This window comes from Atractosteus spatula, chromosome 6, assembly GCF_055471065.1.
Source record: "Atractosteus spatula isolate fAtrSpa1 chromosome 6, fAtrSpa1.hap1, whole genome shotgun sequence".
NCBI lineage: Eukaryota > Metazoa > Chordata > Actinopteri > Semionotiformes > Lepisosteidae > Atractosteus > Atractosteus spatula.
The window spans coordinates 52,750,780-52,775,927 of record NC_142711.1 but is presented as its reverse complement, the minus strand read 5'-3'; the positions used below and the strand labels follow the sequence as shown (position 1 = coordinate 52,775,927).

General features: G+C 37.7%; 2 protein-coding genes across 3 annotated transcripts in view; both read left to right on the top strand.

Annotated features, from left to right (window-relative positions):
• Positions 1 to 8,129, top strand: part of ube3c (ubiquitin protein ligase E3C) — a 54,827-nt gene extending 46,698 nt beyond the window's left edge. For both annotated transcript variants that reach the window (XM_088919608.1, XM_088919609.1), the window contains exons 22-24: positions 317 to 383; positions 1,481 to 1,611; positions 7,093 to 8,129. In XM_088919608.1, coding sequence (XP_088775734.1) covers positions 317 to 383; positions 1,481 to 1,611; positions 7,093 to 7,263 — 369 coding nt within the window. In that variant the 3' untranslated portion in view covers positions 7,264 to 8,129. The remainder of the gene's footprint in view (positions 1 to 316; positions 384 to 1,480; positions 1,612 to 7,092) is intronic.
• Positions 8,130 to 24,789: 16,660 nt separating this feature from the next.
• dnajb6b (DnaJ heat shock protein family (Hsp40) member B6b) overlaps positions 24,790 to 25,148 on the top strand; it is a 49,911-nt gene continuing 49,552 nt past the window's right edge. Inside the window, exon 1 of the mRNA XM_088919604.1 lies at positions 24,790 to 24,939. The gene's annotated coding sequence lies outside the window, so the exon portion shown is untranslated. The remainder of the gene's footprint in view (positions 24,940 to 25,148) is intronic.

Below are 25,148 nucleotides of genomic sequence, written 5' to 3'. Positions count from 1 at the left end.
TCCACTTGCTTTCGTGGGAAGTGCTCTGGTTTCTTTCTGCCTTCCAAAGACTGCCTTTCTGCCTTTGGCTGTCTTAACTGGGGTCTCGAAATTGACCCTGCGTTCCTGTCTGTGTGCCCCACAATGGACTGGTGTCCCATCCCTGGGATTCTTAGTTCTTTGCACTCCTTCTCAGGAATAAGCTACTTACTAATAGTCAATGGGTGGGTAACAATACAATTTTCTGTTCTGGGTTATAGACGAAATAAAGAAAGATAAAAGTCCCTTGGTGTGTGTTAGAATTTAAGCGAACTTATACGGTCTTTTCTCCCGTCAGGTCCTGATTTCTGGTGCACACATTCCCATTAGCCTTGAAGACCTAAAGAAGTTTACAAACTATTCAGGTAAATAAAACGCACTAGCCCTAGGAGTCGGGTTTTCTTCTTAATTTTTATTGTAGCGAAAACGCAAGGTTTTGGATCGCCGCGCTAATATGTTGAATGTGATCAGTCAACCTTATTTTGAGTATAAAATCTTTTTTCCTCCCCTAAAATGTTATTGTGATTGCCAAGTTCCTTCACATATTGTAGTAAGTGATATACCACTCTTGGCAGCAACTACAGAGGAAGCAAAAGAGGATTGCTTTTAAAGAGAAGCAAATCTTTCCTCAAATGACTCAGCCTTGGTACTAAAAGGATGGCATTTTGATTGCCAGTGAAATTGGGGAGTGCAATGCGATTTTGCTTTTAAGACCTACGATTAAGGTCTGAGTTAGGGTTTTACTTCCATCTAGTGGTTATTTATCAAACCAGCCATTTTAGTTCAGGTCAGTAGAATTCGTCCCATGTTTTCAATTTATTCTGTATACATTACATTTGCACTAGTGTACGTGTATCAGATATGGGGGAAAAAAGAAAACCGCAACAGATAACTGTACACCCTCATGAGCAATGTCCCGAATTGATATGAACCCCATTATGTTTCAGAAAGACCATTATATTTCAGAAAGACAAATATTTCAGTTTGACTTTTGTGTTCCATCCTGAAGAAAGAAATGTCAGCAGCACTTCAGTTAATTTCCGGGTTAACTGTGCAGGCAGTGTTAAACACAAAACTGTTTCCAAGTGGCATAGAAAAAGATTGTTATATCTTTTTCTGTTGTTGACTTCAGTTTAATTAATTCACTGGATCCTCCATATAATTCACATACTTTGTTTTGAATAAGAACAATGAAAGCCGAATATATATTTACATTCAGGACATACATCACCTGTGACATTAAATTTTAAATTCATGATGTGTAATGAAAAATGGCAGCAAAGCAGAAATGTTTCCCATTTCTAAATATGTATTAATATTTCCAGATTGTCTCATTTGGAACTTCATAATATTGCATATAATGTGCTTTTCGCAGTAACCAGCACATTTTTTCGTGACAAATCTACCAGTCCAGAAATACTTCTGAAATACCGCTATTTCATTCATCGTAATCTCATTTCAGGTGGCTACTCGGCAACTCATCCTGTCATCAAGATCTTCTGGGAGGTTGTTGAAAGTTTCACTGACGAAGAAAAACGCAAGCTGCTCAGGTTTGTCACGAGCTGCTCCAGACCTCCGCTTCTGGGTTTTAAGGTGAGTCAGACAGCAGCTTTGAGCCGGAATGAACACGGTTAGCCTCTCGTTCTCCTCAATAAAATACTTACAAACGCATGTACGGGACACAAGATGACCAAATATAGGAAACGGGCTTTTAATTGAAGCCGTGCAGTGCTTGAATAATTATTTCCAAATAAGGCTCCGATAAGGCTACCCTGGAGTGTGTCTTATCTCTCCTATTCTTTGGCTTTGCAGTTCACGGCCTTCACATTATAATACAATTTGAGGCTTTGTGTAATACTCAAGGGTGTGGGGTTTTTCTGCCCTCATAAATATTGAAGTTGGAGCGACTGGATTGTGAATGTCAGCACTGTTATCTTAACTTATATATTGAAAGGCACAGTCGTTAGTGTCCAATTATAAAGCAATTAGGTGCTGTGGAACCTCTGTGTTCCCTTGCTAAATAAATACATATCTGCAAAACTGAACAGCAGTGGTAAGTGAAGAAACGGAAAAGGTATTGAAGCGGTTTGTTCACAAGCCACACTGGAGGGATTAGTCTGACAGAATAATAAAAGCAAATTAACCATCTGTTTGTGGAGAGGACTCTCTGGTTACTATGCACAGTAGAAAGCACATACTTCTTATTCCCAAGACTGAAACAGGGTGGTGTGAGCAAACATGCCAAAAATTTCCCTTTGATTATAACTGAAGATGGCAACATGATCTTAAATGTTAGATTTCATTTAAGGATTTCAAGTGACATTTTCTGACCAGGAGGTATTGTTCTACAAGAGATTTAACTAGGCTTTCCTATGTTTTATTACACATAAATCAAAATAGTTTTGGTGGTTGGAGTGCAGATCTTTCTGTACTGTTTTGGATCAGGTCAGATTTCAAATCAAATGTTGTTAAGTTTTGTTCGTGATTTTTAATGATTTAAAAGATTTATGATTTATGAAATACAATTTACAATTTAATTTGGATTTAAAATGGTTTAAGCCTTAAATAATCAAAGGTTGAAGTTTTCCCCCCTACAATACTGGGAGGGGGATAGGCCTTTAACATAATTTTCGTTCATATAGACAGTTTTATGTAGGAAAAGTGACTGTTAACACCACGTATCTGGGAACTAAAAATGAAGGGCAATATTGTAAGATTTGTTTTTCAATTCTGTATGAGAGTGTGCTGTTACAAGAAATCACCATGACTAACGGCCATGTGTACAAAGGTTTAATGGAACATTAACAAAACAATATATGTAAAATCAAGAAGTCCATTGTCTCCTACTGTACATAATACATTTTTCTTTTTGTTCTATTCATCCTATTAGACCTTTAGTAATGCTTTCTGCTTACATATTCATATATATATACACTTCTGTGTATATACTCTGTATATTTACATTAATATTTTAAGTTGCCAGTTCTTGTCTGTGTCTCTGCACACATCCAATTTGAATTGGGTAATTAAGCTGACCTGCTGCTACAACACCTGTACTACATGGGGAGAATGAGCACCTGTTCACACACTCTTCCGAGAGGTCCGAACCAGCTGTCATTTGTCATGCAGTGAGTTCCACAGGGCGTTAGAGAGGAGGTCATTCCAACTCACATTACAGGCAGCTCACAGCTGATCACAATTTCTGTAGCACAGCAAGCTGAGGAAACTTTGGCTTAACGTTGAGCTGCCTAGTTGTACTCTTTCATTTAAGGAATTTCACAGAGACCTAATGAAACAGTCCATGGAATGGATCCCAGGGTATAGGCTTAAACAACATTGCTGGGTAGCTTGTTCCAGACTCCAAGAGACCAGGGATTCCTTATTCCCTGGCTTCTTTAGGTCAGTGGCTGGATGACAACAAAATAAATTAGATGGGTTGAATAACTGGACAACACAGTGGCCCACTGGCAATGCTGCCTCACAGTGCTGGGGCCCTGGGTTCAGTTCCTGGGGTGCTGTCTGTATGGAGTTTGTATGTTCTCTTCGTGTATCCTGCCTTGGGCCCATTGCTTGCTGGAACAGCTTCCAGTTCCCTTTCAATCCAGAATTGGGTAAAGAGGTTTGAAGATGGATGGATTGAATACACATAAATAAATTAAAAAATAAACAATGAGCTGTGAACCTTCAAGAGTCTTAAACCACAGAAATTAATGAAACCTCATATTGACCTGCTGCCATTGGCTAACTGTAATTTCAGCTCTGTATTGTTTCGGTAAAAAGAATTTAGTTTATACAAGAATATAGATCTGAAGCAATATTAATTGGGATAACTTTTAATATATCATTGATTATTAAGTTCTCCAACACAGAATGTTTGTATTTTGTTAGAAACATGTTCGAAGCAGGAACTAAAGTATTTAAATGCGCAGTAAAAACATTGATGGCCATTAGAGGAGTTGAAATCCATTAAGGATTTTATGCACTTATGCAGTACAGTAGAGAGCTGTAATTGTCAATTGATTGGTTTTATTGCTCAGATTTCCTCCCCTATGTCTCTCATATTGTATAGGTGGTGATAAAAGCGCAATGGACAGCCCGTCGTTCTCCCAAAATATTTAAAGACAGAACATTGAAATTTCTAATTTCATTCATTTGACTTTGGGGGGAAAAATGACGTTTGTCGCCTTCTTGGTTGGAAGGTACGGTGCTCCGAGGTTGCACTTTGACTCTGCCCTCAGCTACAGCCAGCTTATCTTTAATTAGGAGCAGTAAATGTCAAAGAATTCATTAGACAAGAAATAGCACTGTCAGGATAAGCCATTTAAAAAAGGTGATGGAAACCCTTTTCTCAAAATTATCTTTCTCAGAATGACACATTCTCAATAAGCAATGATAGTTTAATACGTTAATTGTCAGAAAAATGGGGTTGTTACGGCAAAGCCTTCGGATCCATTTAACTGGGCTCATAAATTGTTGAACCTCCGCCATGTCTTTAAATAGCCGTGCGGGTCGAGAAAACCTCTGTATGCCACAGTTGCTGCAAATCTTCAAACAGGAGTATCAGAGTATTTTCCAGCAGTTTTCTGACGTTAACAACTGAACATTTTCACCTTCTAAGTAAAAAAAAAATAAAGCTCCTTGTGGGGAAAAAAAAAAGTTCTTCGAAGTCTGTCATTCTTGCAAAACAAAGGACTGCAGTGGTAGAACTGAGATAAGTGACGTGTATCTAAATATTGTTGTAGAGTAATGGAAATAGCTGACTCTCCAGGTAAACCAGTGTATTAAATATGATGCTTCCTGCAAAATAGTCTATTAGTAATACACCATACAAAATCAGTAGATTTTTACGTTGAACAGAAGAAGGATTGTGACTGGCGTTCCCCATACAGCAGCTCTTAAGTGGCTGAACACTGCCATGCACTGGGTTATGCTAAAGATGATGATGTGCCAAAGTATCTTGTTTCTACAAGTACCAGCCAAAAGATGTACATAGAGAAGCACGTTGCACAGCTAAATATCAAAGTATCAAACTGCCTGAGACAATACCGTACTAGGTAAAATAATAATAACAATCCTTACAATAAAGTGTCTTTCTGGACACTGCCCTCAAAGCCCTTTACAGGTAATGGGGACTCCCCTCCACCACCACCAATGTGCAGCCCCACCTGGATGATGCGACGGCAGCCATAGTGCGCCAGAACGCTCACCACACATCAGCTATCAGTGGGGAGGAGAGCAGAGTGATGAGACCAGTTCAGAGGGGATTATTAGGAGGCCATGATGGTAGCCAGGACACTGGGATAACACCCCTACTCTTTAATAGGAATTTTCAGGGTGATATGGCTGCTGGCTATAGGGTTGAGGTTAGTGAGCCACAGCTCTTGGCAAAGCACAGTCCTGGCACTTCCCAGGCACCCACAAGCTGTCAGTGAGGAACGTGTGGCATCTTCAGTTGGCACTGCCCCTTAGCTGTATGTTAACCTGTAAAAGGTTGCGTGGGCAGGTATGAAGAGCTTATCTCCTCATCCTCATTCTTCCTGCACAGTAAAGGTGTTGTTAATGAGAACGAAGATGGAAGCAAAGTAATTGACTGTTCTAAACTGGGTGGCTGCATAATGAAAAAGAAAATGGTTAAAGACTGGCCCAGAATGAAGGAGAAAGGTTACAGAAAGCAGAAGAGAGTGTGACAATGCTTGTAATAATACATTCCATAATCTCTTATTAAAATTACTGTTTTTAGGGTAACAACACATACAGTATGACCAAAGTCCTCAGAGTGTTGTTGTGAAAGAAGTGTTTTTTTTTGTTTTCAGTCCTAAATGCATCTCCTCTTAGTTTCTGTTTGTGAATTTGTGTCCACAGTTAATAATTAAACTTGAAACTTGTTGGGTCCACTTTATCAATGTCTTTGTGGATTTTGAGAACTTGAATTGAATCCCTGAATAGCTTTCTTTGTTCAGACCTACAGAGTTCAAATTCCTTTAACCAAAAACTGAAAATAAGTTGTTTGATTCTTTGAACTGTTTCTATGGCTACAATATTCTTTTTACAGTGTGGTGACAAAATGAATGCAGTCTCAGAAATAGAGTGTTAATGGTGTGTTGTAGTTGTCTTATAACGTCATCCTCAGTTCGAGCAGTATACATCTCACTGGACCTGCAAGCACTTCCTCTGCCTTTTTATTGCTTTTACTCCTGTTTACAACAAGTTGGAGTCTTTTTTTTTTCCTTTCCAGAACAAAATTTGGAATTATTGCCTAGGAGAAGCACAGTGACTTTTAGTTTTTATCTTTGAAGACTGCTATGAAACGGAGTAATGCAAGATAACATTATCCTTTATGTGTGCAGTTTGCCATATATCATCTACACAAACAGGTTACAAGCTGAACCTTTTCACACTTTAATTTTTAATTAATTTGATACATCCAGCCCTCAATATATGAATGTAATTCACTCCTTTAAACCTGTTAAGTGAAAATATGTAATCCGCCAATGAAACTTCTGTTACATGTCAAACCTTCCATTTCATTTCTTAAGTTTAGTATTAATATTTTTACCCAAGAACTGAACTGTCAAAGTAAGAACACTATTTCTTGGATATCATAGCTTATTATGCTGGTACAACGGTTGACGAGATAAAATTTGGAACAATTTTTAGATAAATAACATGTGAGACAATTCTAAGAACACAGATGCACTGGAGAATTGTGGGAAGTTATAGTAGTTCTCACTCTTCGGATGGCTTGTTCCTTTCGGGTGACGTACCTTCATTGTAGTTTCTTTGAAACTGATAAACGGGTAGGAGCTCACACACTTCCTAGGAAAATTCCTACACTGGATGTACATTAACAGATATTCCCCATAGATTCAGAAATGGATGAGAGTCCAATTTAAGCCCCTTTTCTATGTAAAAGGCCAGATTTAAAGTTAGTAGAGGTGTATTGTTGTTTGTTTTTTTAACCTGTGGTGCACTTAGAATAACTTTGGACGGTACCTTTAAAATAAAACACGTGTCTCTTACTTAAAGGTGTAACTGTGTTTAATCAACGCTTAACGTTCTCATGTCTTAATGCAGGAGCTGTACCCTGCCTTCTGCATTCATAATGGCGGGAGTGATCTGGAGCGTCTGCCAACAGCCAGTACCTGCATGAACCTGCTGAAGCTTCCCGAGTTCTGCGACGAACACCTTATGAGGAATAAACTGCTGTATGCCATAGAGTCATCCGCTGGGTTTGAGCTGAGCTGAGAGTCTGCAGAATTTGCCCTTTAGGGAATACATATAGATATCTGAGTGCCTAATGTGTGACAGCACCATGTTTAGGGAAAAACAAAAGCAAAAAATATCCATTGAAATTAGTAGAACATAAAAAAAACATTACAGGGAGAATAGGTAAGGATAAATACGATTTAAAAAGTGCACTGAGAACATGTTTAGTTTTAAATTTGTGTTTTAAATAACCTTACTTGAGTTGAATAAGTACAAAAAAAATCCAAGCTGCTTTTTAAAAAAAAAAGAATTTAGTGTTAAAACAGGCTTTCTGGGCTGTTGCTGTGTTTAATTCCCTAGTCAAGCACACTCAAAATATCACCAAAGATTCAGCTTTGACTCTGTGCTGTTTCAAGGTTGTTTTGAAATGCAGGCAATAAGAAGACATCAGTCCAAGCCAAACTGAAGATTGTGTTCCACACAAGAAGTGTAGAAGATTTGTAAAGCAGTCCGCATTTTGTGTTAACGAGGCACTTAGGATGTACTGTTTTTTGCCCAAGTGATTTTGAGTTAACACCAGACTGAAAGATTTATTTTCCACTGGAAGTCATCAAGATTCTTCAAATTTTTTTGACATCATAATGATTCTATCATTTTTATTTACATTACCATAGTATAAATGCAAAAGCTTTGGCGTGCCTGTAGTGTGCATTGTATTCGGCAAAATTACACAATATTTGAGATGAGTTCTGAAAAAGGAGTTGTGAATATGTGTATGTTTACGCTGTTCTTTTACTGTTCCTCACACAGTTATCTGTACAGTTTTTCTTTTTCACGTGTATTGGAATTCTATGGGATAAAGCTTTACCTTGTGTTTTCCCCATTTATTAAAGTGAACAAACAAACTACTCTCTTTTCCTGATTTGATGTTTTTGGCATTACGAATTATTGCAGTATATTTTACATCAAGCGAAGCATGTCAGCTGTTATTACTGTCAGTTCATTTGGCTCAAGCCTCTATCCTAGAACCTTGACATTAAGTTAAAAAAAATGTAATATATTGTATAATGGAACAGTGTAACAGCATAAGTAAAGTATAAAAGCTTCATAGCTTGGTACTGACTGCTCCAGTAAAATTGCATAAACATAATCCAGTAATTTAGTAAGTCATGAAAAACTATTAAGCATATAAAATAGAATGGGCAATCGCAATGAATAAGGTGAATATTAACTTCATAATTTGCTTGAATAGCAAGACACAGCAGGAGAGAGAGTCCAGAAAAAGATACGTGATCTTGTGTGATGGATAATGTAGAGTAACAGAACTACTGCTGGTGCTGGTTGCTAGACAGGAAGAAATGTTCTAGAATCTACAGGCGTAGTCTCTCTAAGTGGATTAATTCTGCATTTAATAAAACCCTAGATATCTGACCATTGTACCTGCCTAGTGGCACCTTACAAAGCTATTTCAGATTAAATCCTGGCCACACAAAAGTCCACATTTTAAATCCTCTTCATCAACTCACACAGTATATTTTCCCTGTATATTTTTTGGCAATAGTACATGGTTTCTCAGTTTGTGTAGACTAATGCTTGTCAAGCTCAGGCATTCACTATTTTAATGCCGTGATTAAATGGTGTGAGTGGTTCATGCCGCTCAGTAAATTTAAGAATTATTATTATTTATTATAATTCGTTTGTTTAGCAAACGCTTTTTTCCCCAGGCATCAACAATAAGATGGGCGCAGTGTTTAGCATTGCTGTCTGTCAGCGCTGGGGCCTTGGGTTCCATTTCTGAGGTGCTGTCTGTGTGGAGTTTGTATGTTCCCTCTGTCTTTGTGTGGCTTTCCTCCGGGTGCTCCGGTTTCCTCCCACAGTCCAAAAGCAAACTGGTAGCTTCTGGGGAAATTGGCCCTAGTGTGAGTGTGTGTTTTCGTATCTGTGTGTGCCCTGTGGTTGACTGGTGTCCCATTAATACAGTAGGCTCTGGCTCCCTCGTGAAGCTGTATTGGATGAAGCAGTTGCAAAACTGATGGTGGGATGGGTGAAAAATAAAATGCAATGAAGTTTGTTGAAGGGTCTGTGAAATTAAAGTCCAATTTCCTTTTTCTTGTAAGTTGAGTTGCCCAAGTGAAGCTGTAAATGAATGACCCATTATTTCTTCCCTCTCTTGCCACTTTCTTCCCCACGTACAGTAATGTATGAGTAGCTAAGTGAGTCATGGTTACTTTACTTTTTAAAACAGAAAGCTTGACTTGTTTTTCTTTGTGTGTATGAGGAACTGCCGGAATTAAAAATAACACTTTGCAGACGAACTCATTGTCAGTTTTTGTGGCCTCTGACACATAATTAAAGAAACATCCAGTAGAACTATTCCTGCCTTGAAATACATTACGAGTTAGATGCGAATTAAGAGTGTATGCATTTGTCATAAACCTGTTAAAGCCTGTTGTGGCTCGAGAGAGAATTTTTTATTAATCCTTGGATCGTTTCCATCTCTGGAATTACCAACCAATGATTCTCCTCTCTCCCTTGCGGAAACCCATGCATTCTGTTAGGAATCTCAGGAGGAGGTAATTAGGTCTTAAAAATCGACTTGTCCAACAGATATGAAGGATTGGTCTCAATTACAAAGTGATTTATTTAGGCCTATTACTTTATAATGGAATATGGCTTCACAGACTTAATGTTCAGGCTCATTACTCACTATATTATATCCAAGGTGTACTTAAAATTCTTTAGAGGCTTTGAAAAAAAGGTGGGTAATGTATTTTCTGGATGGCTTTTTGCTGAAAGAAAATGAAACGGCATTCATTCACAATTTGTTTAGTTGATTACGCATGTATGCAAACAAATGGCACAAAGCATTAATTTTTGGTATGAGCGATCGATTGTATTCTTGCATTTAAACATGAATTTTATGATGTTTTTAGTTAAAAGACAGGTAAATTGAAAACAGGATTCAGATTTCTGCAGTAGAGGCATCATGTAGCTGCCCAGAATAGTTCCTGTCTTCCTCTAACCATTCAGCTTTCATCCGTTGGGATCCATTCACAGAAAATAAAGATATTGTAAAAAACATCATTTTAAAATGTTAATACTGTATATGGTGTACTTTTACATGTGGCCTTTCAAAAACTGTAGCTGCATCATGGAGCAGTACAATCTGGAATACGCACAAAATGGAAAACATATTATGCATTTTTGGCATACTGAACAATACCATTATTGTCCTGTCAATAGTGAACTGACAGCTGGGCATTAAATCAATTCTTGTCTAAACTTGTGAAAAATATATCTACTTAATAGTTAATAATCAGTATTGTGCTGCAGAATGCACAGCTTCTGCAAACTTTTCTACTTTTCTGTATCACGTTTCTACAACCTATTTTATTTTTTATGTCTGCATTCTGCATAATGTTTTACGTACTATACTGTATATCTATTTCAACCATCAAATGAAATTTGTAGTTTAGACGTTTAGCAAATTCACAACAAGTTCCTGTCAGTGATGCACGGGTGATGTTTTTATTGCACAGATATGAGAGGAAAATGATTTTTGCTAATTAAAATTTGGCATCAGTTGGGTTGATCAGCTGGGGTCTACTGTGAAGCTCACAAGTTAATAGATGCAAGTTCCAGGTTGCAGATGCAGTCTTGTGGGACTCCCATTCCTCTGATAGAGTCTGAACAAGCATGTACCTGTTTAGACTATGAACCCTAGATGCAACGCATGATCTACATGACACATGTGCAATCCAAGGGAATGGATGTCTTAATTCTTCAATGTCCCAAGCCTGGCGAGTAAGGCATTGACTGTCATGTTCTTATCTCACAAGAAAGGAGCATGAGGATGTGTGCTGTGTTGTCCTGCAGGAAGGCTGTCATGACAGGATGAGGCCACATGAAGGGCAGCAGGTGAGGTCCCAGGACTTGATCAATACAGTGCAGTTAACATCAATCACAGCAAGCTGGGACCTGTAGCAACTATACACTCTTACCCAGACTATAGCACTTGGACCTCTCCATTGATCTTGGTGAGGTGTCATGCCTCACTGTCTCCTTGATCCTGGCCTATCAATGATGGATCATGTGGCTGTAGCATTTTGCTAGGCTTGAAACTGCAGGCTGTGTATACCCAGACTGCAAGATGCTGAATTAGTCTCTTCTCCAACATATCAATGGAATGAAAGTATTGTTGTCTCAATAAGTGTGGCGTATCGGTTCCTGCCTGTGTCTTTCTTTGTTGATTTTCTCCAGGTTTTGGCATTCAGGAGGCTGATTCACTTCCTCACCTGTGCCCCATCAGCTCTCTCAATAATAGGCCGATTTAATGTTAATGGGTAGAAATTACAGTATATAAGTCACATGAGTGGACCAGAGTAAATCAAGAATGATCAGTTAATGAAAATGAATAAAAAACAATCTTAAAAAATGTTATACCTATATTCACAGAGTGATAAGTTCCTTATGATCTTTTATGATATATTAGCTTTGGCTTTAAGAAAATGAGTTATGCTTCATATTTGAGCTTTCAGAGAAAGTGAGAGAAGAGAAAACCAGGATATTTCTCTGTCAGCATCAGAAGAATTGAGAGATGGGTGGTGAGAAACATCCTGATTTTTTACACAAAAAATATCCACATAAAGAAACAACATTTGCACAATATGGTTATTTCCATCCAATATTTGTTGGCGGCTACAGTAAGCATGCCGTATATAGATGATATTTCTAAAACTATTACTGCACATTCCTAAGCAGCAATCAGAAAGTTTTGCAGCTTGGACAATCTCACCTACAGGACAAACGATCAAACTAAAAACTCAACCCCATTTCCATTAGCTAAGAGCATAGAAGATTAAAGTATGAAAGGCAGTTAACAGGCACTGTGGCTTGAGTTTTTAATAGCATCACTCCTGTAGGGCAGCATACAGAAAAGATCTCTACTGATTGAAATGCAGTAGTTCTGTGTGCTCCCCTTATCAATATTTATTGCAGAGGTTTCGGACTCAGTTTCTGAGGAACTGCAGTGTCTTTCAGCTTTTGAATGATCTCAGCTCTCTGTTACCTAAAAGGCTTGCTTGTTTAATGGCGTGGATAATTGCAATACTGATATACTGTCAGTAAAGGAATTGTATCTGCTGTACCTGGAATCAATTCCATGTTTATCAGCTTTGAGGTAAAATGATTTATGTACATTTAACTGAGAAAGAGAAAATAATTCGATTAATTAAATTCCCCCCTGGGAACTTGGACCCCTGATCTACAGTAACTACGGTGTATTAACAATTACTCAGTCCTGGTCTTGGAAAGTCACAACCTTTCAGGTTTCACTTAAAGGCTTCTCTGTGGGGTTTTTTACGAGCCATTTTCCAGGCTGTGTTTTGTCTTTCAGGGCTCTTCTGAGTCTTATAACTGTCAGAGCACTGATTTCTGGAATAGGGAATTGGTTCATTAGAAGGTTAGCAAATGCTACACAAAAAATAAACCTGATATTTCACTCTTGTGCAGTGGGTCTCCCACAATGTCATATTTTAGCTACCTGTACTGATGTTATCATCTCCAGGATGAGTTCTTCTTTTTTGTTGTATGGAGAAGACCTCACTTCATCGTCACGTGAGAAAGTCTCTTCAAGAGCTGAAGCAGAAGTCTGCATTTTTCAGATCCGGAGGTGAAATCTGCTACTTCAAATGCTTTAATTTTTTTTTAAATTTATTTCTGCTGAACTCTAGTTAAATGCATTTGGTTTAACATTCGCTGTACTGAATCTAATACACTTTTTAATGGAACTATCTGCAGGATTGTATCCATATGTGACAAAACTGCTTTAGAGCTTTTCATTCAGTGCTCATATCACTGCTTCACTTCTGCTGTCAGCTGAGAACCGCATAATAAATTTAAGAGAAAGTTACAAAGTTTTGGTTTCAATTTTGAATTATTGTTTGTTTATATAGGTACTAATATGAGTATCATGTAAAAATGCTCTGAAACGTTTTCTCAAATTACTTATGAGAAATATGGATGTTCTCTGTTTTATACTCTGTTTTTGAAATTGTTCCTATTTAATGTCAATCTTATTTCAGAACTGAAATAGTCTATTAAGTATATAACTAACAGTGCAGAACAACAGTCATTTAACATATTTTTAAAGGATTGTCCAAACTTAACATTGAATACATTTGCTAATTCAATCGTGAATTTATAAAGCCTTTAAAAAAATTTACACCACAACAGCATACAGTATAATCTGACTAAAAAAGGTTAAATTCATTTGGAACATCTACAATATACGAGTCTTCTGCAAACCTTTACAGACAGGGGGTTTAAGGGAGACTCGTTAATTTGCTGGAAATAGTCTCTTCAAGATCGGGACTTCTTCACATTCAGAAAAAAATGTTGTAATGCGCGCCGCTTTGCTCCCAGCGCATGTGACATGAGCACCACCTAGTGTTCGAATCTCCGAGGTCTCATGTGGTTAAATCAAAGCTGTTGTGACGAATTTTCTTTGAAATAAATACAGTATACAGTTCTGGATGGATAGCTAACAAGGTTTTGTTACCTTCACATGTTACACAGTTTTCGTAACAGATTGTTGCTTTTTTTACAATTATTGGAAATATTTAGCTATTAAATGTGGCATTACTTGTCATCGTGCAGCCATCTTTAACATGTCAGAGACGAAATTCTGAAATAAAAAAGACCAAATAAAATTTAATTAAAAGAAGAACAGCTAAAATAACTGTGTAACGTGTAGGTTAACTGATAAATGTTAGGTATTCATATCTGATACACTTCAGCTTCCTTTAATTTACAGACCAAACGTCGGTGTCTTACAAAAACTTACAAAAATTACAAAAACCCTAACAAAAAAATGACTACAAAAAGAAAAAAAGTTATTCTAAACTGTGTTGTGTACAAAAAAAAGTAACATTCGAATTCGCATAAATTGCACAGTGTAAGAATTATAAAATAGCAACTAAAAAACGTTTTGCTTTAGAAAACGAAAATATTGATATTTGATATTTTGAGATCAGCCTAAGATCAGCTTGCTAACATCACAGTGAAGAAATAACAAAACCAGACATATGTAAAGAACATGTTGGGAAGAAATGAAGAAAAGAATATCAATATGATGCAAATAGAATTTCATTTGTCTTCAAATGCAGGTGAAAAAGGGGCCGAGGAGTTGAATTCTGTGCAAGCCCTTTTAAGTTTTATGACTTTTAATATTGCCATTCATTTACACTGCTCTGGTCGTTTATCATCAAAATAAAAAATGTATAGCAGTACGCTGTCTTTGTGGAAGACCTCTGTATAATTTTAAGGCTTAATATCTGCCAGTTCTTCCAACTGTAGTGTTTTCAGTGTTGTCTGATCTGGGGTTTGATCTTTTCATGTACCTGTCAGAAGAAAAGAGAGAGAAATTAGAAGAGAGTATTTCCCCATCTTGCTCATCTGGTTTCCAGACCAAAATGTTGGAATTCTGTCTCATCTGACCACAAAGTGTATTGCTACTACTTTGTTACAAACACCCATGTAGGATACAGGATGCTTTTTTCCAGTTTCAGACCGCTATGTAGAATGACATGGATATTATTAACACGTGGATATATTCTCCCATAAAATAGATATTAAGGGCCTTTTTATATCTTTCTCCTGATCTGTGCCTTTATCCCTGAGTTGTAGACACAGGCAGAGACCACTCAAATAATTGTGTGGCTCATTAAAGTAATTTTGCGCATCTAAATGAATTTGGGTTTGCCCCAGCAAAGAGTTTGAATCCTTATGCAATCTTGGTCACTCCATTTTCTTTCATATTATTTCTCTCTTTACATCTTTTTTTGTTTTTTTTGCTTTAAATGTTTGGAGTATGTGTTATATAACAAATATTATTTTATACTTCAAAGTTATGGCTGCAGTCTGTAAAGCAACAAAATGTGGCGTCTGTGGAAGGGTCTGAATACTTTTGCAAGGCACTCCATCTGGCACATCTTGTCCATGTTTCATTGTCTTAGGGATTTTGATTCTGTCAAGCCTTCAGGTCTCTAAACAAATCCCTCTCTGTTCATGGCAATGAAGATTCATTGCAGGTCTTTTTGCATTGTCAGTCACAAAAGTAAAACATTCCAATCAGGAAGTCCCGAACAGTTCTTTTTTCCCAGCATCAGTGGAACAGGTAGGTTATGACTGAGAGGATTTTTTTATTCTTTCTGATGTAGGTTAACATAAGAAAACAGCACATATCATCACATCACATGGAGCTTTCCTTTAAACAAAGTTCTGAGCATTTGTAACTTTCTGTGCTGGGCACCTTTGAGAACTGTGTTACACAAGTTGCGTCACCAAATATTATTAAAGTCGCTCATTTGAATGTGGTCTAAGTTAAGCAAAAGTGACCACGATAAGGATTTTTCAAGAGTTGGTTCATTATTTCCGGAGCCATCATTACAGATGTACAAATACATAACAAAGGGCAGGAAAAAGCAATATGCAGATTATTAGTTCATCTACTTTTAAAATTATTAGTTTACACTTATAATAAATAGATTAAAAAATAGTTCAGTGGGGTCAGATCATGTGTTTGATTTTTCAAATAAAATATTCACAAAATATAATATTTTTTAAATTCTTTATAAGATATTATAAATAATCGTATATTGGTAGAATCACCATTTCACTCCATCATATAATTTCACTTACTTAAAGCCCACAGACAAAAGATGAAACATACACATTCATTTTTATACACAAAAAAATCTTCATTAATAAATAATAAACAAAAATCTCTTTTATAATACTATGTGATTTTTTTGCTTTAATTATCGTAAGGTACAGTAAATCCAAAACTTAAAACATTGAGGTATGTTTACTGCTAATTGTTAAACATGTGAAATCAAACAATTTTTGCTAATCACTTGGCTCAAATTAAGCTCATCAGTGGAAAAGCCTGTCTGTGACTGGTGGACAATCCATTGGACAATAATTACAGAGCCTTACTTTGAACAATTTTTTATGTTGCCATCTTATGTGCAATATGTCTTAAACGATGTCTATCCCTTTATTAAGTAATCCAATCTAAGTACTAATCCTGGCTTAGGGAGGCTTCTATATGCCTTCACAATGGCCTAATTAGATATTGACCGCCACAATGTATGTAATTAATAGACATACATCATTTTCATTGACCCAGTGTCCGTTTGCATTTCTGAGAGCCCTGCTCACAAGAATCTTATTGATTTTAACTCCTCTTTGTGCAGAGAACAATTAAGGACACAACTGACTGTACTGTACAATTCTACCATATACCTGTAGCATTATCTACTGTGTATGTTAAGTATTTATTAACATACACTTAAAATAGCAACCGTATATTAAATGTTTGGACAAACATTTCCAGAACATTATTTTAAGGAAGACGTCCATCCAGCATATTCAGACAAGAATGCTGAATTAATTCTTTCTATACATATTTTGTTCAATTTGTTAACATTTTGCAGAGTTCAAAAATATGGTTAGGACTGTTGAATAGTACTGCAGTAAGTAACTTCAATCTTTCAGTATTGCTGAGTAAATACGTAGCTGTTCTCTTAACTTGGCGCAGTAGTTGAATGTTTTCCATTGAATGCTTTTTTCAATAAAGAAAATCTGGAATAAAAATAGAGCACTACAGTATCCAGATACAAATATTGAGATTATATGGGCTCGTTCGCTCAGCTGTTTGCAAGAAAACTGTAGGGCCTGAAAGAAATATAAATACGACCTGGAACAAATACAGAAGGCCTTGTGGTGGGCAGTGTAGGATGACATAGAGGATGCCGTTGGCAGAAACCTGAAACAGAAACTCGCGCCAAAATGAACTACAGACTTTATTTCCTTGAAAAAAAAACATCTCCTCTTCCCCTGGGCTAAAGTAGCCCCTGAAGAAGGCCATACATTATGCACATACAGTAGAGACTATATTATGCATGTACAGAATACCTAGCTCCATGGTGATCTGAGGTTCACTCCTGTTTGCTCAAAAGTGTCCAAAAATGACATCAATCACAATTTTCTGCATCTTGCTTTATTTTGTTAAAAAGGATTAAGGAATTAAATGTGCTATTTTCCAAAGGCAATTATATTTGATATTTCATACAGTATTTTGTGTCATTTGTCATTTGTTTTTGTTTATTTACAGTACATTTTTGCCTGAATATGTATATTTCTTAGTGTCTTGCACAAGGCTGGAAGAAAGTAACTACATCAGCATGTGTAAGTACCTGACTGGAAGTTAATAAGTACAGTACATGGAACAAACACATCATCATAATGTATGCAACAGGGAACAAATCATATTGTAAACAGAAAAGCTTAAATGAAATGTTATTATCCTCAACAGCTCGGACTATAAATGTCATAGCTGCAATTCTGAGACCTTGACAGCAGATGGCATTGAGTCATTTGAATGAGCTCCTTGGTTTCATCCTTGTTTATAAAGCAGGTGGTGCTCTTTCGTTGAGTTGTTTGTCTGTCACCTTCTCTAACACTGCTGACACTGTCTCCCTGTTTTTGTAATTTCTAGGCAGAGATTAACCATGGTACAAGAAATGTAAGTTGTGGGTTGAGTTTTTATCATAGGCCAATTTGAACACAATTAAACATTAAGTGTTTCTAAATTTAGTAATAATAATTAATAATTATTTCTTACACTTATGTAGTGCTTTTCTGGGCACTACACTCAAAGCGTGTTACAGGTAATGGGGACTCCCCTCCACCACCACCGATGTGGGCCAAAACACTCACCACACATCAGCTATCAGTGGGGAGGAGAAAAGAGTGATGAGGCCAATTCATAGAAGGGAATTATTAGGAGGCCATGATTGATAAAGGCCCATGGGAAATTTGGCCAGGACACTGAGGTTACATCCCTACTCTTTTTGATAAACGCCCAGGGATTTTTGATGACCACGGAACATCAGGATCTTGGTTTTAGATCTCATCTGAAGGATGGCACCTTTTTACAGTATAGTGTCCCCATCAGGACTCACACAGACCACAGGGCGAGCACCCCCTGCTGGCCCCACTAACACCTCCTCCAGCAGAAACCTTACTTTTTCCTAGGAAGTCTCCCATCCAGGTACTGACCAGGCTCACACCTGCTTAGCAGTGGGTTACAAGTTGTAAGTTACAGGGTGATATGGCTGCTGGCTGGTAGTAGGGTTTTGCTGTTTCCATGTGTTTCTGAACAGTTGTCTTCAAGTTGCTTTCTTGACCAACACATTTCAATTAAAAATAAGGATTATTCTTTTTCATTTGGACAGTCAATTCCCTTATGACTGCCCATGCGTTTGTGCTTCAGGGAAGGTTCAATTATTTAAAATAGCCTTGATTGAATTTATGCAAAGATTTGAAATCCTAGCCAAATACATATGGGGGGTGGTTACTAAAAATGTAATCTGTCTAAACCAAGCTGCAGTTTATTTCCATTATTTGTCTGCAGCATCCCTGGTCTAGTTATTGTTTTTTGACTTGTGTATTCTAGAACCAAGTCTGAGAACAGAAGTGGATTTCAAACCACACTGACATGCTACTTCAATTTCACAAATGGTCTTCTCCACAAATCCTTTTCAAATTTCAAATTTCTGAAGAAACAATATACAGTCCCTGGTAGTGAAATAATGCCTGTATGGTGGATGATTACGTTCCTCAAAACTACAGTTGCTAATGGCAGATTGAACCTTACGTGACTTTTGCTCTGTCATGAAGAATAAGGAGACATTTAACCAGGTTGTTCTCAAACTGTTCTTGTGATTGCATTACAGAAATACTTCTTCATCAAATAGCTTTTGGCAGTGAGAAATATTTTCTGTGGCATGAATTCCAGTTGCAGTAAGCTGTCAGTGTCACACAAACTGATTGCTGAAAACATTTCTAGAGATGCTGGTTAGACTGCCTTTCTTCTAAGATCTCAGTGGCAGCCTCTCTTTTCATTGCTGATAACAATCCTCAAGGGAAAACAAAAGAAGCTGTCTGTACCTTTGTGACAGAGACCTAAGTGTTCGTGACAGATTTCATAGAAAGTTTGTATTTGAACTGGTAACAACAATCTTGATAGCTTTGAACATGTGACAAATTTCCTTGTGAAGGATAACATGGGGTCTGACCCAATTCAGGGTTGCAAAGGAGCCAGAGCCTATCTCAGCAAGAAGTAGTCGCAAGGAAGGATACATCCTAGAAGGACACCAAGCCATTGCAGGGCAGACATATTCACACCTAGGGCGTATTTTCAACCCTTAGTCAATTAACCTACCAATATGCCTCTGGGCTGTGGAATGAAACCACAACAACTGGTGGAAACCCACACAAAAACAGGGAGAACATACAAACACTCAGAAAGTTTTCCACATGGAAAATACCCCAAGTCTAGAACCCAGGGCACCAGAGCTGTGAAGCAGTGATGCTAACTACTGTACCACCATTGGTGACCTGTCATGACATCAACTTTCAGGAGACGAGTCTTTAGTTGACCAACCAGAGCGAGAATCATGAATTCTTCCTGCAATCATGAGTCCCTGCCCCCACTTAAACTCTTCCCTTCATGCTTTGAATTAACACAAGAAAGGTAAAGACCACCTATAAACACTTTTTATTGTTCCATAGAATAAACACTTTCCCTACTTCTATGAAATGGAAAGCTTGGTGTCACAAAGAGCCTTTATATAATTGAACTTGTCCTGGGTGTGAAATGCCCCCAAGCCATGTTTCAACATATCATGACAAAAACAGGCTTGCTCAACAGCACTCCCACTTCCTTTTAGCCAGATCTTCTCAGATCTCAGAAGTTAAACAATTAAGGGGCCTGGTAACCCCTGTATGGGGTTAGAAGACCGCTAGTGAAAGCTAATGGTGGACCAGTAAGGTGGTACTCTTCCATCTGGACCAAAATTTCATACCAATGTCTCCGTATGGTGACAGGGGACTGTGCTACATAAGAGGTACTGGCTTTCAGGTGAGATGTCAAGCTAAGGTCATGAATACTTGGACACTAAAATCCCATGGCATTGTTTATAAGAGTAGAGTGTTAACTCTGGTGTCCTGGGTGAATTATCCTTTAGGGTGGTTCATTGTGGCCTTCCTAAATTTCTCCCTTAATTATGTTGGTGAAGTAACATCTCACTCCTTTACCTTATATGCTGTGTAGAGGAGCTGCTGGCACAGATACTGTAGGTGTCTGCGGGACATTATTTGTATTTCCATTCTTGCATATTGAGGTAAGTTACTTTTTTAGTCACCCCCATTGATCATAGACTGAGACATTGGGATAGCACTAATGAAACATTTGTGAGAACCGAAGAGACTAGAGACATACAGTAGACACCTGGTTAATGGCTGGCATTTTAACAGAATTTAACCGTTTGGCTTGAGAATGTTGGAGTAAGACATTCATCCATTATCAGAAATCTCTTCTGGAGGATTACGAAGAGTCTAGTGCCTATCCTAAAAGCATGGGCCTCAAGATAAGACCACTTCTCTTGGTCTGGACAGGACTTTAATCTATTAAAGGGCCACAGAGAAAGGGAAAATGTGGAATAGCAAATGAAGCTTGGACATCACATGTTTCGGAGAAGAGAGGAAACTGGGGCATCTGGTACAAAAACAGCGTATTTAAAGGAAGAGCATACAAACTCCACACAGAAGAGAACTGAGGTCAGAAAACCCAGGAGCCTGGAGCTCTGAAAAGTAGTGCTAATAGCCATGTCATCTTGCCACTCGTGAGAAGACACATCAACACCTTGACTCTTTTTGAGTGGAGTAGATGGGCCATAAGAATGAAAAATAACCTACACAGAAATATCTTTCTTGAGCACTGCCCAAATAATAGAAATCTAGAGGTGTTGCCATAAAGGAGATTATAATGTAATCAATGCCCCTATAAACTATTAATCTACTTCAGACACGCAATGCTGTTCTACATATTAAATTTCACATCTTAGTGCTGTGGAATAACAGAATCATTTTTAGAAATGAAAGGTTTGTTCAGTCTTATTTTTGAGAATCAGTGGATGCTAAGGGGTTCAATCCTATAGTGAATCTATATGCAGATACTGTACATAACTTCTGAACAACTTATAAGGACTAGATATACAGTACCTTGTAAAAGTATCCACCCCCTCCCAATGATGTCACATTTTCTTGAATTTAAAATGAGGTACAGTATATGCACATTTGAATACAAATGATTTTATTTGAAACTTGAATGCTCAAACTAAACAATGATGGGTGAAAGAAGTTAAGGGTGAAAGAAAAATTGAAAAAGAAGCATAAAAATTCACCTGAGTAAATGTTTAGTAGCAGCACGACTGGCAGCAATTACAGCTGTGAATCTTTTTGCACACTGGGATGGTGCAGTTCTCAACTTGTTTCAATGCTGTAAGGTCGGCAGGGATTGAAAAAGGACAGCAATTTCAAGTCTGGCTACACATGTACCATTAGATTGAAATCGGGTCTTTGAGTGGGCAACTCAAGGACATTGTGCTTTGGGTTTTGAATTGTTGTCCCGAAGAAAGGTAAATCTTTCAGTTTTTTGTTTTTTAGCAGACTGAATCAGATTATCCTGTATATTTGATTTTAATTTAATTTATCCAGTAAATGTAACCCTCAGTTTTGAAAAACCTCCCAGTCTCTTCTGACGAGAAGGAGCCACATAACATGATGCTGCCACCACCTTGTTTGACTTTAGTGGTGTCGTTTGGGAGAGCAGTTGTGTTGGGTTTAACTAGATATTTCGCTTTGCATTTGGACCAAAAACAGCTCCCTTCCTTTTACTCTGCCATGCAGACCAGCTTTGTGGAGAGACTGAAATATTGAATCATGGGTAGCTTTCTCCCATCTCAGCCAGTGAAGTCTGTTGCTCTTTCAAAGCCAAACTGGCTTTACGATGACATCCTGAACCATTTTCTTCCTTGCCCACCTGCTTACTTTAACGGTATAGCCCGATCTAGGCAGTGTCTCAGTGATTGTTTATTCCTGGGTTGTTTCTGTTAGGCTTTCATAGTTGAATCTTTGCTTCACACTGCCTGACAGAGGGACATTCCAGGTGCATTTATTCTGAAATCATAAGAGCCACTATAAGGTTGGTTTTCAGAAAGAGTAGTGTTGCTACCCTGGAGTTCTGACCAAATTCCCCCCCCCCGGCCTTTACCAGCCATGGCCTCCTAAAACTCCCCATCTATGAATTGGCTTCATCACTGTATTCTCCTCTCCACTGATAGCTGGAGTGTACTGCTGCACTTTGGCTGCCATCGCATCATCCAGGTGATGGGTAGAGATTGGTGGTGGTGGAGGGGAGTCCCCATTACCCGTAAAGCACTTTGAATGGAGTGTCCAGGAAAGCACTATATAAGAGTAAGAAAATGGGTGAAAAGTCTACCTGTGTTTCTGAGGTCCTCTGACCCCTGGTTCAAAGCCATTCTCTAACATTTTATTTACTACTGCAAATTTGAAGTTCTGTACTATACAATATGTAGTGTTTAGATTTTATTATTATACTTTAAATATTTTATCATAAAATTCAATTTAACTGGGAATGCATAAAAAACTTTGTTAACTTAATTTATTAATGTTCCTTTGACATCCACTGCTTATTTCCTTATACTGTACAAGCCTATCTTGTATAACTTAAGTTTAAATATCCCCACAACTCATATAGGGACTATGCAGCTGTCAACATTTAAAATCTATTTTGAAAAGGTGTTCCTGTGAGTAAGTCAATTGTATTTCTTTTTAGTTATTCTAATTTAATTGTTTGTGTTTTTTGTGATTTTTTATTTTATAATCTTTTTAAAGTAAATGTACAATATATAAAGAAATGCATTAATAATGCTATGCAAGGTAGGAGAACCAATAGTGTCTGTTTGTTTGTTTTTTTGAGAGCATTTCTATAGCACTATATCTAAAATCTACATAAATTAAAACTATTGTGATGGTTTTTAAATTCTGGCTCTTAAAGATTATGCTAATATAAAACTACTCTATTAGAGAATATCCCAGCATAAAGACGTGCATTATGTATTGTGCTATCCATGTTATTAAAGCTTAGTATTCCAAAATGCGGTGGAGTTGATAGGTATAGGAGGCTGACAAGAACATTTATTGAAGTAACATTTTAAGCAAAATAATGTATAAGCAAAACATATAATGTTTATATGAATACTGTGTGTGCTGTATAATATTGCGCTGTAAATTGAATATGTTTTTATTCTACAGTATATCTAACACACTATAGCACACGTATTACTGTAGTATGAGTATTAGGAGCACAGGAGCTCATCAGGGTTGTGTCTTATCATCTTTGCTTTACTCTCTGTTCACAAATGACTGTATTTCACATTCAGATTCTGTAAAAAATGTTCAAGTTTCCTGATGACGCTACTCCTGTAGGGCTCACCGCAAAAGATGATGAATCAGTAAACAGGAATGAAATAGCTGAATTAGTTGATTGGTGTAGCCTAAACAAACTGGATCTAAATGTCAGCAAAATAAAAGAACTTTAGGCAAAGTAAAAGAGCACTATTCATCACTGGTCAGGCTGTGGACGTGGTGGAGAATTTTAAGTTCCTGGTCAAGAAAGCTCACCAAAAGCTGTTCTTCCTGACACAGCTGAAGAATTCTGGAGTGTCACAAGAAGCAATGACCCTTTTCCACACTGAGAGTGTTTTGAGCTTCTCCCTCACTCCCTCACTGCGTGGTATGGCAACACTTCTGCCCAGGACAAGTCATGTACTGTATATTGCCTCCAAATTTAAAGGATGCCACCTTCCCTCTGCCTGTTTAGATTGAATCACAAAATTCTCTGAATTCCCTGATCTCTAAGATCCTTGCCAACCCTTCCCACTCTGCTCAACCTCTGTATGTGCTCACTGAACCAAATTCCATGCAAGTAGTTGTTATGTCAATAAACTATAAAGTATTAGTATATATGACATACCCATGTTATATAAGTATATAACATGTATTCAGTATATAATACATGGTGTTCCTATGGCATCGATATAGATTAATTCTACAATTTACAATCCACAATCCTCTGGGAAGAAAAACAATCTACAAATGGAAGAATCAACCTGTGTGGTTATTAACCACAGAACTATAGTACAACACAACATATTACATATTACAGAACGTGACTGTAATAGTGTAGGCCTTATAGTATTGTACTGTAGTGAGCACTATAGTAATTGTATAGTACACTAGTGTATCACAATACTATATACTCAAATTAAAGCACACGTATAAAGGGTAATACTTCTATACTCTTAATCCAAAAATCTCAAAATGCCTCACAAATACCACAGGTAAGAACAACAGTACACGCCCGTCCTATTTTGATTACTACAGAACATTCTGGAAATTGTTTTATGTGGGAAGCGCGTTTGTATTTTGTGTATGAAGGGATCTGGCAAAATAAATATTGTTAACCACAACATTAAAGACGACAAAGCAGACACCGGTTCACGTCAACCACAAATTTCCAGAACATTTCTAGGATAAATCCCCCTCCTCCCCCCCATTAGAGTTTGCGGCTTTGGCTGTAGCAGGAAGTGACGTTACAAGCGCCGAGGAACAAGCAGAGGCACCAGAAGTTGGTCTTGTGCGGAGCGTTTAGAGTATAAAACGTACAATATACAGTATAAAACAACAGCAACAAAAGGGAGGTCTTGGTAGCCGAACGGGGAGGTGAGTCTGTGTCTGATGTTGTCCTGACCGCCGACGGTTGCGTTTGTGCGTAGTGAGTGCACGTCGTGGAGGATGGCGAAAGGAAAGTGTAAATACTGCGTGCTCTGAATACATTTGCCGAGCTGGTTAAGATGTGATCCAGAGAAATATATGCCCCTGTGTGTCGCAGCGATATCGGCGGAGGGTTGTTCATCCGGGGGGTCCCCGGA